The sequence below is a fragment of the Acromyrmex echinatior genome, chromosome 3 (assembly GCF_024713525.1).
Source record: "Acromyrmex echinatior isolate Ae372 chromosome 3, ASM2471352v2, whole genome shotgun sequence".
Lineage (NCBI taxonomy): Eukaryota > Metazoa > Arthropoda > Insecta > Hymenoptera > Formicidae > Acromyrmex > Acromyrmex echinatior.
In genome coordinates this window covers 17,287,745-17,301,166 of record NC_141854.1, presented here as the reverse complement: position 1 = coordinate 17,301,166, position 13,422 = coordinate 17,287,745, and the positions used below count along the sequence as shown (strand labels likewise).

At 31.5% G+C, this 13,422-nt stretch overlaps 1 protein-coding gene across 2 annotated transcripts; it reads left to right on the top strand.

Annotated features, from left to right (window-relative positions):
* Positions 1 to 2,183: 2,183 nt before the first annotated feature.
* On the top strand, positions 2,184 to 12,898 carry Ada2b (Transcriptional adapter 2B). Of its 2 annotated transcripts, XM_011063409.2 has the most exons (10): positions 2,184 to 2,461; positions 2,557 to 2,654; positions 5,477 to 5,536; positions 5,629 to 5,770; positions 6,911 to 7,128; positions 7,202 to 7,431; positions 7,544 to 7,775; positions 8,716 to 8,765; positions 9,065 to 9,398; positions 9,472 to 12,898. In XM_011063409.2, exons 1-10 carry the CDS (start codon positions 2,455 to 2,457, stop codon positions 9,574 to 9,576), a joined length of 1,476 nt encoding a protein of 491 aa, XP_011061711.2. In that variant the 5' UTR covers positions 2,184 to 2,454; the 3' UTR covers positions 9,577 to 12,898. The 2 variants fall into 2 exon arrangements, with proteins under 2 accessions (XP_011061711.2, XP_011061718.2); XM_011063416.2 differs by lacking the exon at positions 9,472 to 12,898 and having other exon boundaries at positions 2,185 to 2,461; positions 8,676 to 8,765; positions 9,065 to 9,332.
* Positions 12,899 to 13,422: the final 524 nt, after the last annotated feature.

The window sequence follows — 13,422 nt, the reverse complement described above, 5'->3', positions numbered from 1 at the left end:
GTCAAATTTTAAAGATTGTTTCGAATTATGAATTTACCTGCATTTTTGCTTGCTTCAATTTAAATTTCTGGAATTCCTTGCACTCAAGAGATTGGTTTGTGCCCAATAATCTTCGTGATAATAGAGTATTGTACATACGTATCTAAATTGAAAGTTAAAAATTTCTTAATATTTTTTTGAAAATTCAGTATTCTACATTTATTTTACTTATTAAATTGGCACAAAGGATTTGTTCCTTCTGTTTCTATCAAGCTTTATGCAAGTAAGAGTTTTTGAGAAATTTTATTTATAAAAAAAATTAATAATTTTAATTAATAGAAAAATACTTTGCGAAACTATATGATTAAGTTTTAAGTTTATTTTATTACTAACAGACACACATTTTTGACATTAACTCAATAACACAATAATTTTAAACTATGATAACAAGAATTATGGTTCTTTTTATTCAGTGATGATGCATATTAATAATTAATTATAATATTTAACATGTTATTAGAAAATTCCGAGTTACTATATTGCGTTACTTTGTGCACATTCCATTTAAACATTTTCGAAATTTCTGGTTTAATGGCAACCTGGTTTAATGTTCAACTTGCTTTGCTAACATTTAGATCTGACAAAAATAAATATTAGTGATCTTATCTTTTTTTGTTTATCGGTTACTAAGAAACCAAATATTTAGAAAAGGAACATAATTTAAAAAAAGAGATATATATTGGGTCATCTAAAAAGTATCCGCGGTACTTTGTCACTAGATATATGACCATCAACACACATCTAGTGACAAAAAACCGTGGATACTTTTTAGATGACCCATATAATTATTTCAAAGAAAGATAATATATTATTTAAAGTTATAATTTAATCTTCTATTATGGGGGGAGGAGGGATTATCAATTCGATTGCAATAATTACAACTTTCATTTTACAAACAAGAAATTAAAATTATAAATCATTCATTATAATTATCTAGGCTGCGTTCGGATTCCTACCTGAGTCCTCTCCGAATGTTATATCCTTGTTGTTTACTGAACGTTAAACAAGGATAACATGACACTCGAGAAGCACCCAGGTGGGAATCCGAACGCAGCCCTATTTAATTCAATCAGTGGCGTAATCACGTGACGCCAAACGCATGTTATAAAATTCTTTAACATGATTGATCTTACCCTTAGTTCCTCACTGGATTTAAATATATAATGTCCGTATTCATAGTCAGACCTTATACTTAAGGCTTTTTTAAATTTATTTTTAGATGCTCAGCAGTCAATGAAATAATTCGTAGAGTATCTAAAGATAAATTTAAGGAAGCCTTAAATATAAGGTTTTATCTTTAGATACTTTACGAATTATTTCATTGGCTGCTGAGCATCTAAAGATAAATTTAAGGAAGTCTTAAATTTATCTTAAGTACAAGATCTGATTATGAATACGGACATATGAATACGAGTATAAGTACCGATTGTTCCACTTTTTGGTAAATTTTATCTGTGAGATAAATCTGGTAATTCGCGCATATGATTGGATAATCTTGCTTCTTACCCAACAAGTAAAATTTATCAAAAGGCGGAATAACCAGCCCTAAACCAATTACAGAATTTTACACAGTTGCAAAGCTACTTTTCTTCTGAAACGCAGCTGTTCGTCAATTTTGATCATAATTCTTTTTTGTTGTTGAAACCATGCTGTAAAATAAACTATTCCTACGGATGCGCAGTGGGTTGAAAGTAGTGGGGAGATCTATCAACCAATCAATTTTTGAGTTCATTTGTAGAAATTCACATAATTCGTTCTGCAAATAAGTTCACTGCAAATTAGTACAATTTTGATTGGTCGTATCTCGCCATTATGTGCAATGGTTCATCTTATATAATTCTATCATGGTTAAAACAATCAGTTTGAGCTCATGAAAACGTATCCTATTGTCTCCTGCACTGGCTGCGGAAACGCTTACAGCGCGGCAAAGTGTGACGCAATAGCCAATAAACTTACATCCCCTAACATGTTCATTGGTTACTGCTTTGCATTTTCCCGCGCATATTGGTACCTGGCGGTAGTGAAGCGAATCACCAAGGTGTGAGAATCGCCAAGAGACCCAAGAGTCGATAGTTGTCAGTGGAGAACCACGTTTGAGCAGCTGAGAGAGCCTGGCGCCCGACGCATGCGTATTCGTCGCGCGACGCAACAGTCGTAAACACGACCCTTCCTTTTTTTTTTCTTGGTGTTCCTCGCGACTCGAGCACGCCTGTACGGGGTGAACCGAGCGTCTCGTAGGGTGAGACGCGTCGCGATTCTGCGGCGTTGGCGTTCTCGCGTGGGTTTACGCGAGCCGAAAGATGATGGTTACGGCGGTTGCACCGCGACTCGGCATCTCGTGATATCGTAAAATTCACACCTCGATGGTATGCGGTGACGTCATCCGAATCTGCTCTGGAAAGATCCAGCAAGACAATGGCGGGTGCGTATTCCATGTTTGCGTCGAGCGACCCTTTTGCGCCCCTTTGCCATTATAATCGCCGGTCTTTGTACGTAATTATGCGTTTTGCGTTTCAGATTTGTACGCGCAATATAGCTGCACTTATTGCCAGGAGGACATCGCAGGTCTACGTGTCAAATGCATCGAGTGCCCCGAATTCGACCTTTGCTTGCAGGTGGGTCGACCGTTCGGACGACCATTTTGAATCACGTGATACATATCTCGCCTTCTTTTTCATTTTTTTCGACCTTTCCGTTGCCTTTTTCTTTTTTTCTGTCATGCTAGGTTTTTCCCCCCTCTTTTTCGTTAAATATCTATTCGTTTTTTTTCTGTATTTCTTGTATACTTTCGATCGTATTCGCTTTTATGTTTGTTCTTTTGTGTTTTCATGTTTCTCCCTTATTTCTTCCCTATCCCTCCCCTCTTTTACTCTATTCGCCTATCCTAAAATTGATGACTAAAGATTTAGTTCTTTGTAGCTAAACTTTGTACATTTATTGTAGTACTTGAAATGAAACAGATTTATTTCTTACTTAAAGTCCTTAAAAATGTTTGCACTTAAAATGAGATAAATATATATATATATTTAAGTATTTGAAACAAAGAACACATTCTGAATGCAAAAGGTGCAACCAACACATGGATTTTATATTTGGAATTTGGCAAAAGCGAGATAGAAAATTTTACACGATATCTATAAAAAAGCAAAACTTTAAGAACTTAAGAAAAAAACTTTTGGTTTTTTTAACCAATCATATACTCGTATTATTATAGTCAGGCCTTATATTTAAAATTTCCTTAAATTTATCTTTAGAATTACTCTACGAATTATTTCATTGGCTGTTGAGCATTTAAAAGTAAATTTAAGGAAGCCTTAAGTACAAAGTCTGACTATAAATACGGGCAATAGTCTATTATTCTTCTTATATTTAACTGTGATTGACCAATTTCTTAAGGCTTAAGTACTTCTCTATTATAGATATCTTTTGCAATGACAAAGAACAGAGGTCTTCAGGGCTATCACACACAAAGGGTGTCTTCTATTATAACATTTTTCACTGGGAAAACTAATGCAATACTAATGCAAATCGTTTTACATATTTTCAAGATTAATATATAATATAATTTATTCTCTTTGAAATCATATTATTAATGAAGAATCTATTTAAATAATCTAATTAAAGATGAAATTTATTAACACTGGAAATATGTAAACTGATTTGCATTCAGTTGCACTCACAATCAGTGTGCAACTGTGTTGCACTAATATTTCCAGGAAAATGTTACTAGATACTAGGATCATTCTGTCTTTGTTACTCATAGAAAAATAGAACGATATTTATGACATCTTATTTATTAAATGGTACCCAAAATGATGTAAACTGCATAAGCGTAGCATGAGGATCAATGAGCATCTTATGTAAATCAACATGACGCCTTTATATTGGATGCTCATTGGTCCAAAGTCTTTATATGGAGCAGTCTTGCATAATGCACAATGCAAAATGCATAGAGAATGAATTAAAGTTTTTTTATTTCCTTTTTTTTTCTATGAAATAAAAGATACTGATTTTCTTAGGGTCTAAAAATATCAAAATTAATTAAAGTGTACATAAAGAAAATTATCCAATCACATTTTACATACATCTTTATAAGAGAAATGCGTTTGGATAATTTTCTTTATGCATACTTTATGCAGCTATTTAAGTTTGTGTGGATATACTCTCATATTTTATACATTATCATACAAAGATCTGTGCTTCGGCCTTTAATGATGGATATTTTGAATTATGATACCTAAAGTTTTAATATTGTAATTTCAAAAATAATGAATGGTATAATTAATGAATTATTGAAATGAGTAAATATATATATTTCTCATAATAATTTAATCAGTAATATTTAATATTATTTGCTGTTCAAATTATTTATATTTTACATTTTATTTGTGCCTCGCAAAAAATGACACTAATGATTTGAAAGTGTATTTTTGGCTGCTTTCCTTTTAGTAGATATAGTAGATACAAACGTCGTTCTATTCTTAGCATTCACAATGATTAACAAAGATAAAACAACTTTGTGTCAAGTATGTGTCCTAAAAGAAAAGTTTTTGTATTAAATGTATCTATATGTGAAATGTATATTGTACACACAAATTTAATATTAATTGAAAAATAATAAATTAATTTAGACTCGTTTATGTGATATTTTTATGTAATAATAACATAAGTAAATAAAAGAACGTTAAACACAGTCAAAATCTAATAATATTTCTACGTGAATTATTAAATACATTTTTCAGTTCTTCAAACTGCGTGTCAAACACAACTGGTCTTAAAACGCTCCCAAACTGAAGCTAGAATAATAGTATCACAAATAAAGTCTATGGTTCATATTACGTTTTTTTTTTATTGGATTTGCTTGCATTTCAATAAATTACTAGAAATTCTGTGTTTTGATATGCAATTCTAGTAATTTACTAAAATGCAAGCAATTTAGCAAGAAAAATTGTAGGCTTTTACATCGATCGTTAATTAAATAATAATAATGCTAATATATAAACATTTTAAAATACTATAAAGAATTTATTATGGAAAATATCATCCTGAGATAATGGCTTATTAGCATTATTATTTAATTAATTAATGATTGATTTGTGATATTAATATTCCAACTTTAATTTAATTGCAGTTCAAGTATGCGTTCTATTTCATAATGCGCATGATGTATTAATTTATCCTTGTTATTCACCGAATTCAGAAAGGATAAAATATACTTATGCACATCATGCGTGAAACGGAACGCATCCTAAGACCGGCTTTATTCAGTGCACCGTTTGCAGAAATGGAATATGTAATAATTCATATAGAAATTATTAATGCACGAAAATCCAGTCTTGACTGTATTTAGCGCTCGTCTATTTATTTGTGATCAAAAAATATATATGTAAAATTTAAAATGTAATTGAAACATATTAATTTTGTAAATTACTTTTAGTGTTTTTCCGCCGGTGCTGAAATTGGTCAACATAAAAATAATCATGCCTATCAATTTATGGTACGTATCAGTATATTATGAACAAAGACAATTTTGAAATTGTGTGCTACAGAACTTAGCATGTTAATATATTTTTGTATGCATTGATTTAGGACTCTGGTACGATCAGCATATTTAATGGTCGTGGCAACTGGACAGCCAGAGAACAGCTGAGACTTCTGGACGCGATCGAACAATTTGGATTTGGAAATTGGGAGGACATCAGCAAACATATCGAGACGCGTACACCAGAAGGTAATTTAACTAGCATACTTTATAAATGTCACAAAATCTAAAGTCAATTTTTTTTAATTCATTCTTATCGTCTTCTATCTTTCACCTTTTGTCATATTCAAAATCATCAATCATATTCAATTAAATGAGGTAGAGGAAGCATTTTAGCTCCGGAGTTGAAGTTGGATGCCTGTCCTGAGATGATTGTTCATAATATTTTATTGTTATTATTTAGGTTTTTATTAGTATGAAAGACAGAAAAAAAAGAGCGACGAGCAATATGAATGCATATGAAAAGAAATACAGGTACGACGAAAAAAAGGATTGAACGAGAGATGGAGAGAATGTGTCCGATAGACAGCGTGTGTGCGAAAAGTGAGGAGATGATAGTGCGAAAAAAAAATAAAAATAAAAATAATTAATATGAACGATCACAGCGGCGATCCCTTCCGCTGCTCTTCAGCAAGGGACTTCGCGAAATAGCGTTTCTTGAGGGCCGAAATCGTGATCCGCGCGCGGCGGATTTGTCGATAACATTTAACGTCTATCCGCAGCTATTAAATAACCGTATCGGCAAGCTAATCAGCGGGATCAAGACATTGGCGATCCTGTTCTCTAAATTCTTCGAAGTAAAATCTCATTCGAAAAGAATGAAAGATCTTTTTCAAGAGTGGCAGAATTTTAACTCTTTTTTTTTTTTTTTCGAGCGATTTTACGTCTTTTTCAAGAGTGGCAAAATTTTCACACTTCTGGAGTGAGATTTCATCCTAAAGAATTTAGAGATCATTAGCGTGCTCCGCGCCGATCGTCGCGGGTTCTCGCGGCACTGTAAATTTATTACGTGCGTACAGTTCCGGAGTATTCCGGATGTGAGACGTCCCTGACGTTTAAATGTATCACGATTGCCAGTGTCACCTTGTGACAATTAAATACATGATGTGATGTTATTATTTCCGTTTTCGACTGTGTTTCAAGGTTGTGTTTGGAACACAGTTTGAAAAATTGGAAAATATATTTAATAATTTATTTATGTCTGGTGTTGTATATATGGGATGGAAAGTTCAAGATTTGAACTCGGATCTTTTGCTTGACAGACAACTACTCTAGCACTGTGCTATTCAACATCCCGTTATTACAGAATTTATTTATTTATCATTACAGAAGCAAAAGAAGAATATATCGCAAGGTATCTTAATGGTAACATCGGAAAACATACATGGCCACCCACAGATAGCTACGTACCAAATCTTACGGATCAGACGAAGTCTGACCATGGTCCTCTATCGCCTGACCTCACATCTAAATTACCACCATTGGACATCACCCCGGAAGAAGCCGCGCAACTGGGGTACATGCCCCAACGAGATGATTTTGAAAGAGTAAAATTGGCATTCTAAAAATTTGATTTGATTTTTTTTAAATGTGATTCATTTATTATGCTTTTTTTTCCAGGATTACAATCATGAGGCTGAATCTCTCGTATCTTCATTGTTCCTGAATCCTGCCGAAGACGATGATCTTGATATTGCACTTAAACTAGCACAAGTTGATATGTACACCAATAATCTCAGAGAGCGAGCCAGACGAAAACGCGTCGTGAGAGATTACCAGCTTGTGTCGGCTTTCTTCGCGTCATCCAGGAAAGATAAAGGAATAAAGAAAAAACGGACGAAAGAAGAGAAGTATGTTTCATATTAATGTACTTTTTTCTTTTATTATTTATGAAACATTTTAACAGATATTTAATTTTCTTCGGTTCATGTGTATTAAGCTGTTTTTTTTTATTCAATACAGAGAATTTAGGGACAGAATGCGTGTATTCGCACAGTTTTACACAGCACAAGAGCACGAACAGTTCCTAACAAATCTCGAGAGGGAAAGAGAATTGCGCTTACGGCTCTCGGAGCTTTATCGATATCGTGAGAACGGCATTACCAAACATGAGGAATGCGCTCATTTCGAGCAAATTCTTGCACAAACTCAGAGACAAAACGATACAGTGGATCATTGGACTGAAAAAAAATCTGTAAGTATACATTTTTATTTTCATAATATTTCCGTCTTGTTATAACATTATATGGATGTAGAATAGAAGTTATTTTACATTTTGTTATACTTTTATAAATGTAAAAGCTAAAATATACGTAAAAGCTAGTACTTACAATCTATTAAAAGTGTGAATATATTAGCGTAGTTTTTACTAAGTGCTGACGCATGCTAAAGCTCTGTACATATGAATGTATGATGGTAAACTATAAAACAAATATACACATGAAATCTCTATCTAAAAAATGATATTAAACAGCAGCAATGTCATTGTGCTTTGTTTTAATTATAATATGTTTATATTTTCGTGCACATTATATATATTTAATTTGTTAATTATATCGCTGTATTAATTTATATACATAGATATTAAGGTCCTTCTGTAACTCTTAACGATTATAATAATATTGTCGTTGCGCGAGTTTTACATATTGTAAAAAAACTGCGCAACGACAATATAACGACATCTACACTATCGAGTTACAGAAGAGTTACAGAATAGGGTCCTTAATCTTTTTTTTTATCTGTATGTTCTATGTATGCATATAAATGTGGCTATGATATTTACATGTGTAACTAGATATTATCTCTTATTATTTCTTATCTTTCTTTATATTAATTTTATACATATTCCATGACCTTATACTATCGTAATGAAATTATGATATATATATATATATGTGTGTGTGTGTGTGTGTGTGTATGTGTATACAAATTATTTAAAGTAATTTAATTGTTTCTATATTTTAACTGTCTTTATATATTTATATGTACAATAAAAATTAAAAAAAAGAAAGAATTTAGACCCTTAACTTATATTGTATACACTAGCTTTTGCTTCTTTTTAACTAATTCTACTATTTGTGGTGCGTGTTGCCAGGAATTTGTGAACAGATTGTATCAGTTTGCATTTCACTTAGGGCAGCAGTGGGCAGTCCACGCCAATACACCGCAGCACCTCAAAAAGAAGGTAAGAAGTCATATTTGTAGAATTAAATTGTTATATTTTGCATTGTAGAATTTATAAATATTGTCATTATTTTCATATCATCACGCATATTATTTATTTTATGTTTATGTTTATTTAATGAAAATTTTGTCTGCTTTATTGTTTCTGATAATGTTATTGTTATATTCCTGTTCAAATTGCATAAGTTAGCAGCAATAGTATTGTTATAATATCTTAGACTGCTATTGTATTTAAAAAATTTTAGAATACTGATCTGTATAGCTAAAGGAATTGTGCGTATTTTCTATTTCTTTTTACAGAGAAGAAGAAAAAAATTACGCTTCCATAGACCGAAAATACACTGTAAAACAAGATTTAGTCAACTCCACAGTCAGTCAAGCCAATCACAATCGGACGACGACTCCAGCCAATCAGTGGGCGGAGTCGGATAGCAATCCAAACACTTCCAATCAGTCGACTTCCAGCCCCAGTTCTTTACACGAAAAAAGTTACAACATTGGTTCCACTATTCAAGAGCGAGATATAGAATTGGAGGCTGCATCTCATCTTTTAACAAAGCAAGAAAAATCCTTATGTATTCAACTTGATCTAAAGCCGACTCAGTATTTGACGCAAAAGACATTGTTATTACAAGTAAGTGATGAATCAATTATAATTTTTTTTATTGTAATTATAATTTTGCTAATATATATTTTTAATGTCACAGGAATATTTAACCGGTAATAGGAGATTGAGTATTGTACCTCAATCAGAACCAGAAAGCAAAATTCTTCATTATTTAGTAACTAACGGTTGGATTACAGCCAATTGATCAAACATGTAAAAATTTACGATTTTTTTGCCACTCTAAGTCATTTCTAATTTTATAAGCTAAGTCTTAGATATAATTAAAATTTTTAAGTCTGATTCAGAGTTAAATGTAAAGCAGATGGATAAAGACAAGAAACGGAAGAAAAGAACGCATACGTGCATAATAGTTATGTTGTTACTGATCCTTCTTTTACATAGGGATATTGCTATAATATAACGTGATCTATAGTTCAACGTAGGATCAGATAGATTCACAATCAGGCGCAATTTATGTGTTTGGCGTCTGTAATAAATCTGGCAATGGCTGCGTTCAGAGAAAACTGATCAATCAACACTCAATAATTCTTTAATATGATTGATTCCTACACTTAGATTCATTACAGCAAAGAACTAAAGGCGAATCAATTAAAGAATCACTGAGCGTTTATTTATCAGTTTTCTCTCTTAAACGTGGCCAAAGAGTTCAGGGTCGATTTTATAAAATCTTAGCAAGTGTTCAATTGCTTCTTTATTTTTTTTCTTTTAGACTGATTTTTATTATAGCATGGCTACAAATATCGAGAATAATAAACAATTTATTTAATTACAACAAACATTAACAAATGTTTGATGATTCACAAATGAGAATCGACCCTTAAAATATTTTATTTATTTCCAATTGAATTTAAACGAATCTCTTAACACTGCCTACGTAGAGCCATTAAACGTATTGCTCAATTAATTCTTCCATTATGTTATGTCCATATGTAGACATGTCTGTTGAGCACTTTTCTTTCTATTTTAATTGTTATCATATTCGGCAATAAGGAAATATCAAGATTATTCACAATGGCTATGTTCAGCAGAGAAAGCAGCTTTGCAACTGTTATAAAATTCTTCAATGTGATTGATTCCTTATGGATCTAAATATATAAAATAACTATATATTGAAAAATTTTACATCAGAGCACGAGCGTAGTGTAGTTGATAGCGCACTGATCTGCTACACTAGAAATCCCGGATTTTGATCCTTGGCAAAACCGACAATTTTTGTACGCTCGTACTTCCTCTCGGAAGACAATGGCAAACCACCGAATAGTATATTCTTGCCCAGGAAATCTTCCTATTAAAAATTGTGATTCCTATTAAAAATAGGAATCTGCGTTCAAACTGTAGGTCTCCATATACCTTGTGTACGATCAGTACGCACGCAAAGATATAGAGAGGGAGGTGCCTATACGCTGACAGTGGATGGCACTTGAAGAAAACAACAGTTACAAAGCTACTTTTGCTGCTGAACGCAATCATTGTTTTTAAATTATAAAATTGTAGTACACAAAGCAGCACATGAAAAATATGTCGAAACTTTTTAGACCAATATAATTTATTCTAGAAAAGTATTGGAATTGGCTATTTTATTATGATTGTTATTATTGTTTATTAGATAGCTATATTGCTATTAAAATCAATGTATGTATACCTATATGAAGGCTAATGATGTAACGTATAGGAGAAATTGTTTATTTTACCAGAAATTTAAAGTGCTAGACCTCGATAAATCGATTTAATTACACCAATTCTCAATTAAAATATTACATATACATTATGCATATGTAAATCATGTGCAAATAATGACATAATTATGTATGCGATGCTATATAATCCCATTTAATAATTGTGAGAGAGAGAAAGAAAAAGATTTTTTCATATTTGGGTTAAAAAATTCCTTATTGACGAAAAATGGTGCAAATATTCATGTATTCAACTAAAATAAGATGTATAGTATTGAATAATTTGTCTTATTTGTATAGTATTTGTATATACGACAAGGGAATACTTTCTTAATGCTAATATGCTTTAAAGCACAAAGAATTACAATTTTACGACATATAAAGTGTCGTCTTTATTATGACAAAATTTGTTACGACAAAATTTTAAATAAGATTTTCGGGAACGGAAAAGACCTTTAGAAGATACTTGTAGGAGGGTTAATTATTTTCCATTTTTACTGCAAAAGTAAAAATTGATGAAAATGATCTGTTAATTGCCAGTAGGCAAATTTTGTGATATTACGAAAGCTGTCTCAGTAAGAAACATTCATTGAAACGTTTCTTTCAAAGGGATATATGTAAAGTATGCAGAAATCATCAAGGGGAATCATCACTATTTTTGCTATACTTTGACGTTCTCTTCCATTTGAGACTAATAATAATTTATCGGACAAAATATTATCATACATATAAATAAAAGTTTGGAATTTTGTTCAGATGAATTTCGTTGAATCTTTTTTGAAATAATTTCAAAGTAATCAAAGAGATTCGTGAATGACCTTTCATCTATTAGGTACAATTGCGATTTTTATTTCATGAAACATGAAATAACGCAAATTTTTCGGAATATGTATGTTTTTATGTTATTTATCTTTAAAATACAATAAAGCAGAAATTTAGTTGTATGATAATATATTATTAAATATCATTTAAATCACTTGTCCCCGAAATTTTCACGCTTATGAAAATTGTACATGTAAGTCTAAATAGAGGGATATATGGTGAAGTGTATATAGGTCCTAATTATGTAGATATAAAAGAGAGCCTATCTGTATATAACAACACGAGTAAATGAGATGAGACCTATACTCAGGTTTAAGTAGATAGAAAAATTCTATATCTTGACTTTCTCTGTATGCGCGTGCGTGCGTATGTATGCAAAGAGAAACATTTGTATGAAAGGGCGACGCTGAAATACGAACGATTCGCTCATATTTTGTATAGATATTAAACAGATACCTCTTCCGTTTATCCGACTATATTTGATGGTGCACAGCTAATTATATTTGAGACTGCTTCTTGTAAGCGTTGTGCGTATGGGTAATCGAAATTAATGGTCGCATTTAGCAGAGTGTTTATTTTGCAATTATTGAAAGTTTCTTTCACTAAAACAGAATTCTTAGAGTTCAGTAAGTATAATTAAAGTAATAATTCGACGCAAAGTATTTTCCAAATGTTTACTTCTGTTGAACGCGATCATTAAAGATCTCGTCTTCGCGTTATGTATAAAGTTAATTAATTAAAATATTTTAGCTATAACGTATCAACATCGAAATAAAAAAAATCCTTATGAAACAACTGTAGTCGGATAAAGAATGATATAAGAAGTACAGCTTCGGTCACAATAAATTGTCTGTATAATATTTGACACGCGTGTTACACTGTACGCACTATTTTCTCAATTGAACAACAAAAAATTAACTCTTTACAACTTATTTATTATGATGTACTCCGACATGGATATTCGTCGAACAATTGTGCGAAATAAATTATGCGATATTTTCAATTAAAAAAGATTTGTGCAATGATTTCTATAACTCAATACCTTTTTCCCCGCTGATCTCCCAGAAAGTAATTTAATTGATGTAACAATATATATAAATATAATACCGAGATAAAACTTCGTGTGAACTATGCACTCGGTAATTATTATAATGATTACTTTAATAATCTTATTTGCCTCCAAACATCGTAGGATCGTTGAATCATAGTTAATCAAAGCTATTAAATATTAAAAATATAAGACGTTTTTTTGTGATTTTTTTTTTGTTTTATTGATTACCCGATATCCTTCAGTTATATTTTTCTTGCAACTCGGCTGCGTGTATTATGTTATTATTGTTTCTACAATATTTTAATTCAAGTGACTTTATATGAGAGAAAGAAAGAGCTATTTTTAGATATTTTTGTTAATAACGTGATGAAAAGCTAAAATAAACGATCAAGCCGTGACTTTGAAAAAAAAAGAGATAAATAATGAGAAAATTTTTTTGGAAGTAACATCGCCTGAACTGTTCACAAATATAACAAGTCTTGAA

What these genes read in the sequence shown, in the direction of transcription:
- Ada2b (XM_011063409.2), top strand. An exon ending in AATTCGACCTTTGCTTGCAG is followed by an intron (nt 2,655 to 5,476) that starts GTGGGTCGACCG and finishes AATTACTTTTAG; the next exon opens with TGTTTTTCCGCCGGTGCTGA. An exon ending in ATCATGCCTATCAATTTATG is followed by an intron (nt 5,537 to 5,628) that starts GTACGTATCAGT and finishes GCATTGATTTAG; the next exon opens with GACTCTGGTACGATCAGCAT.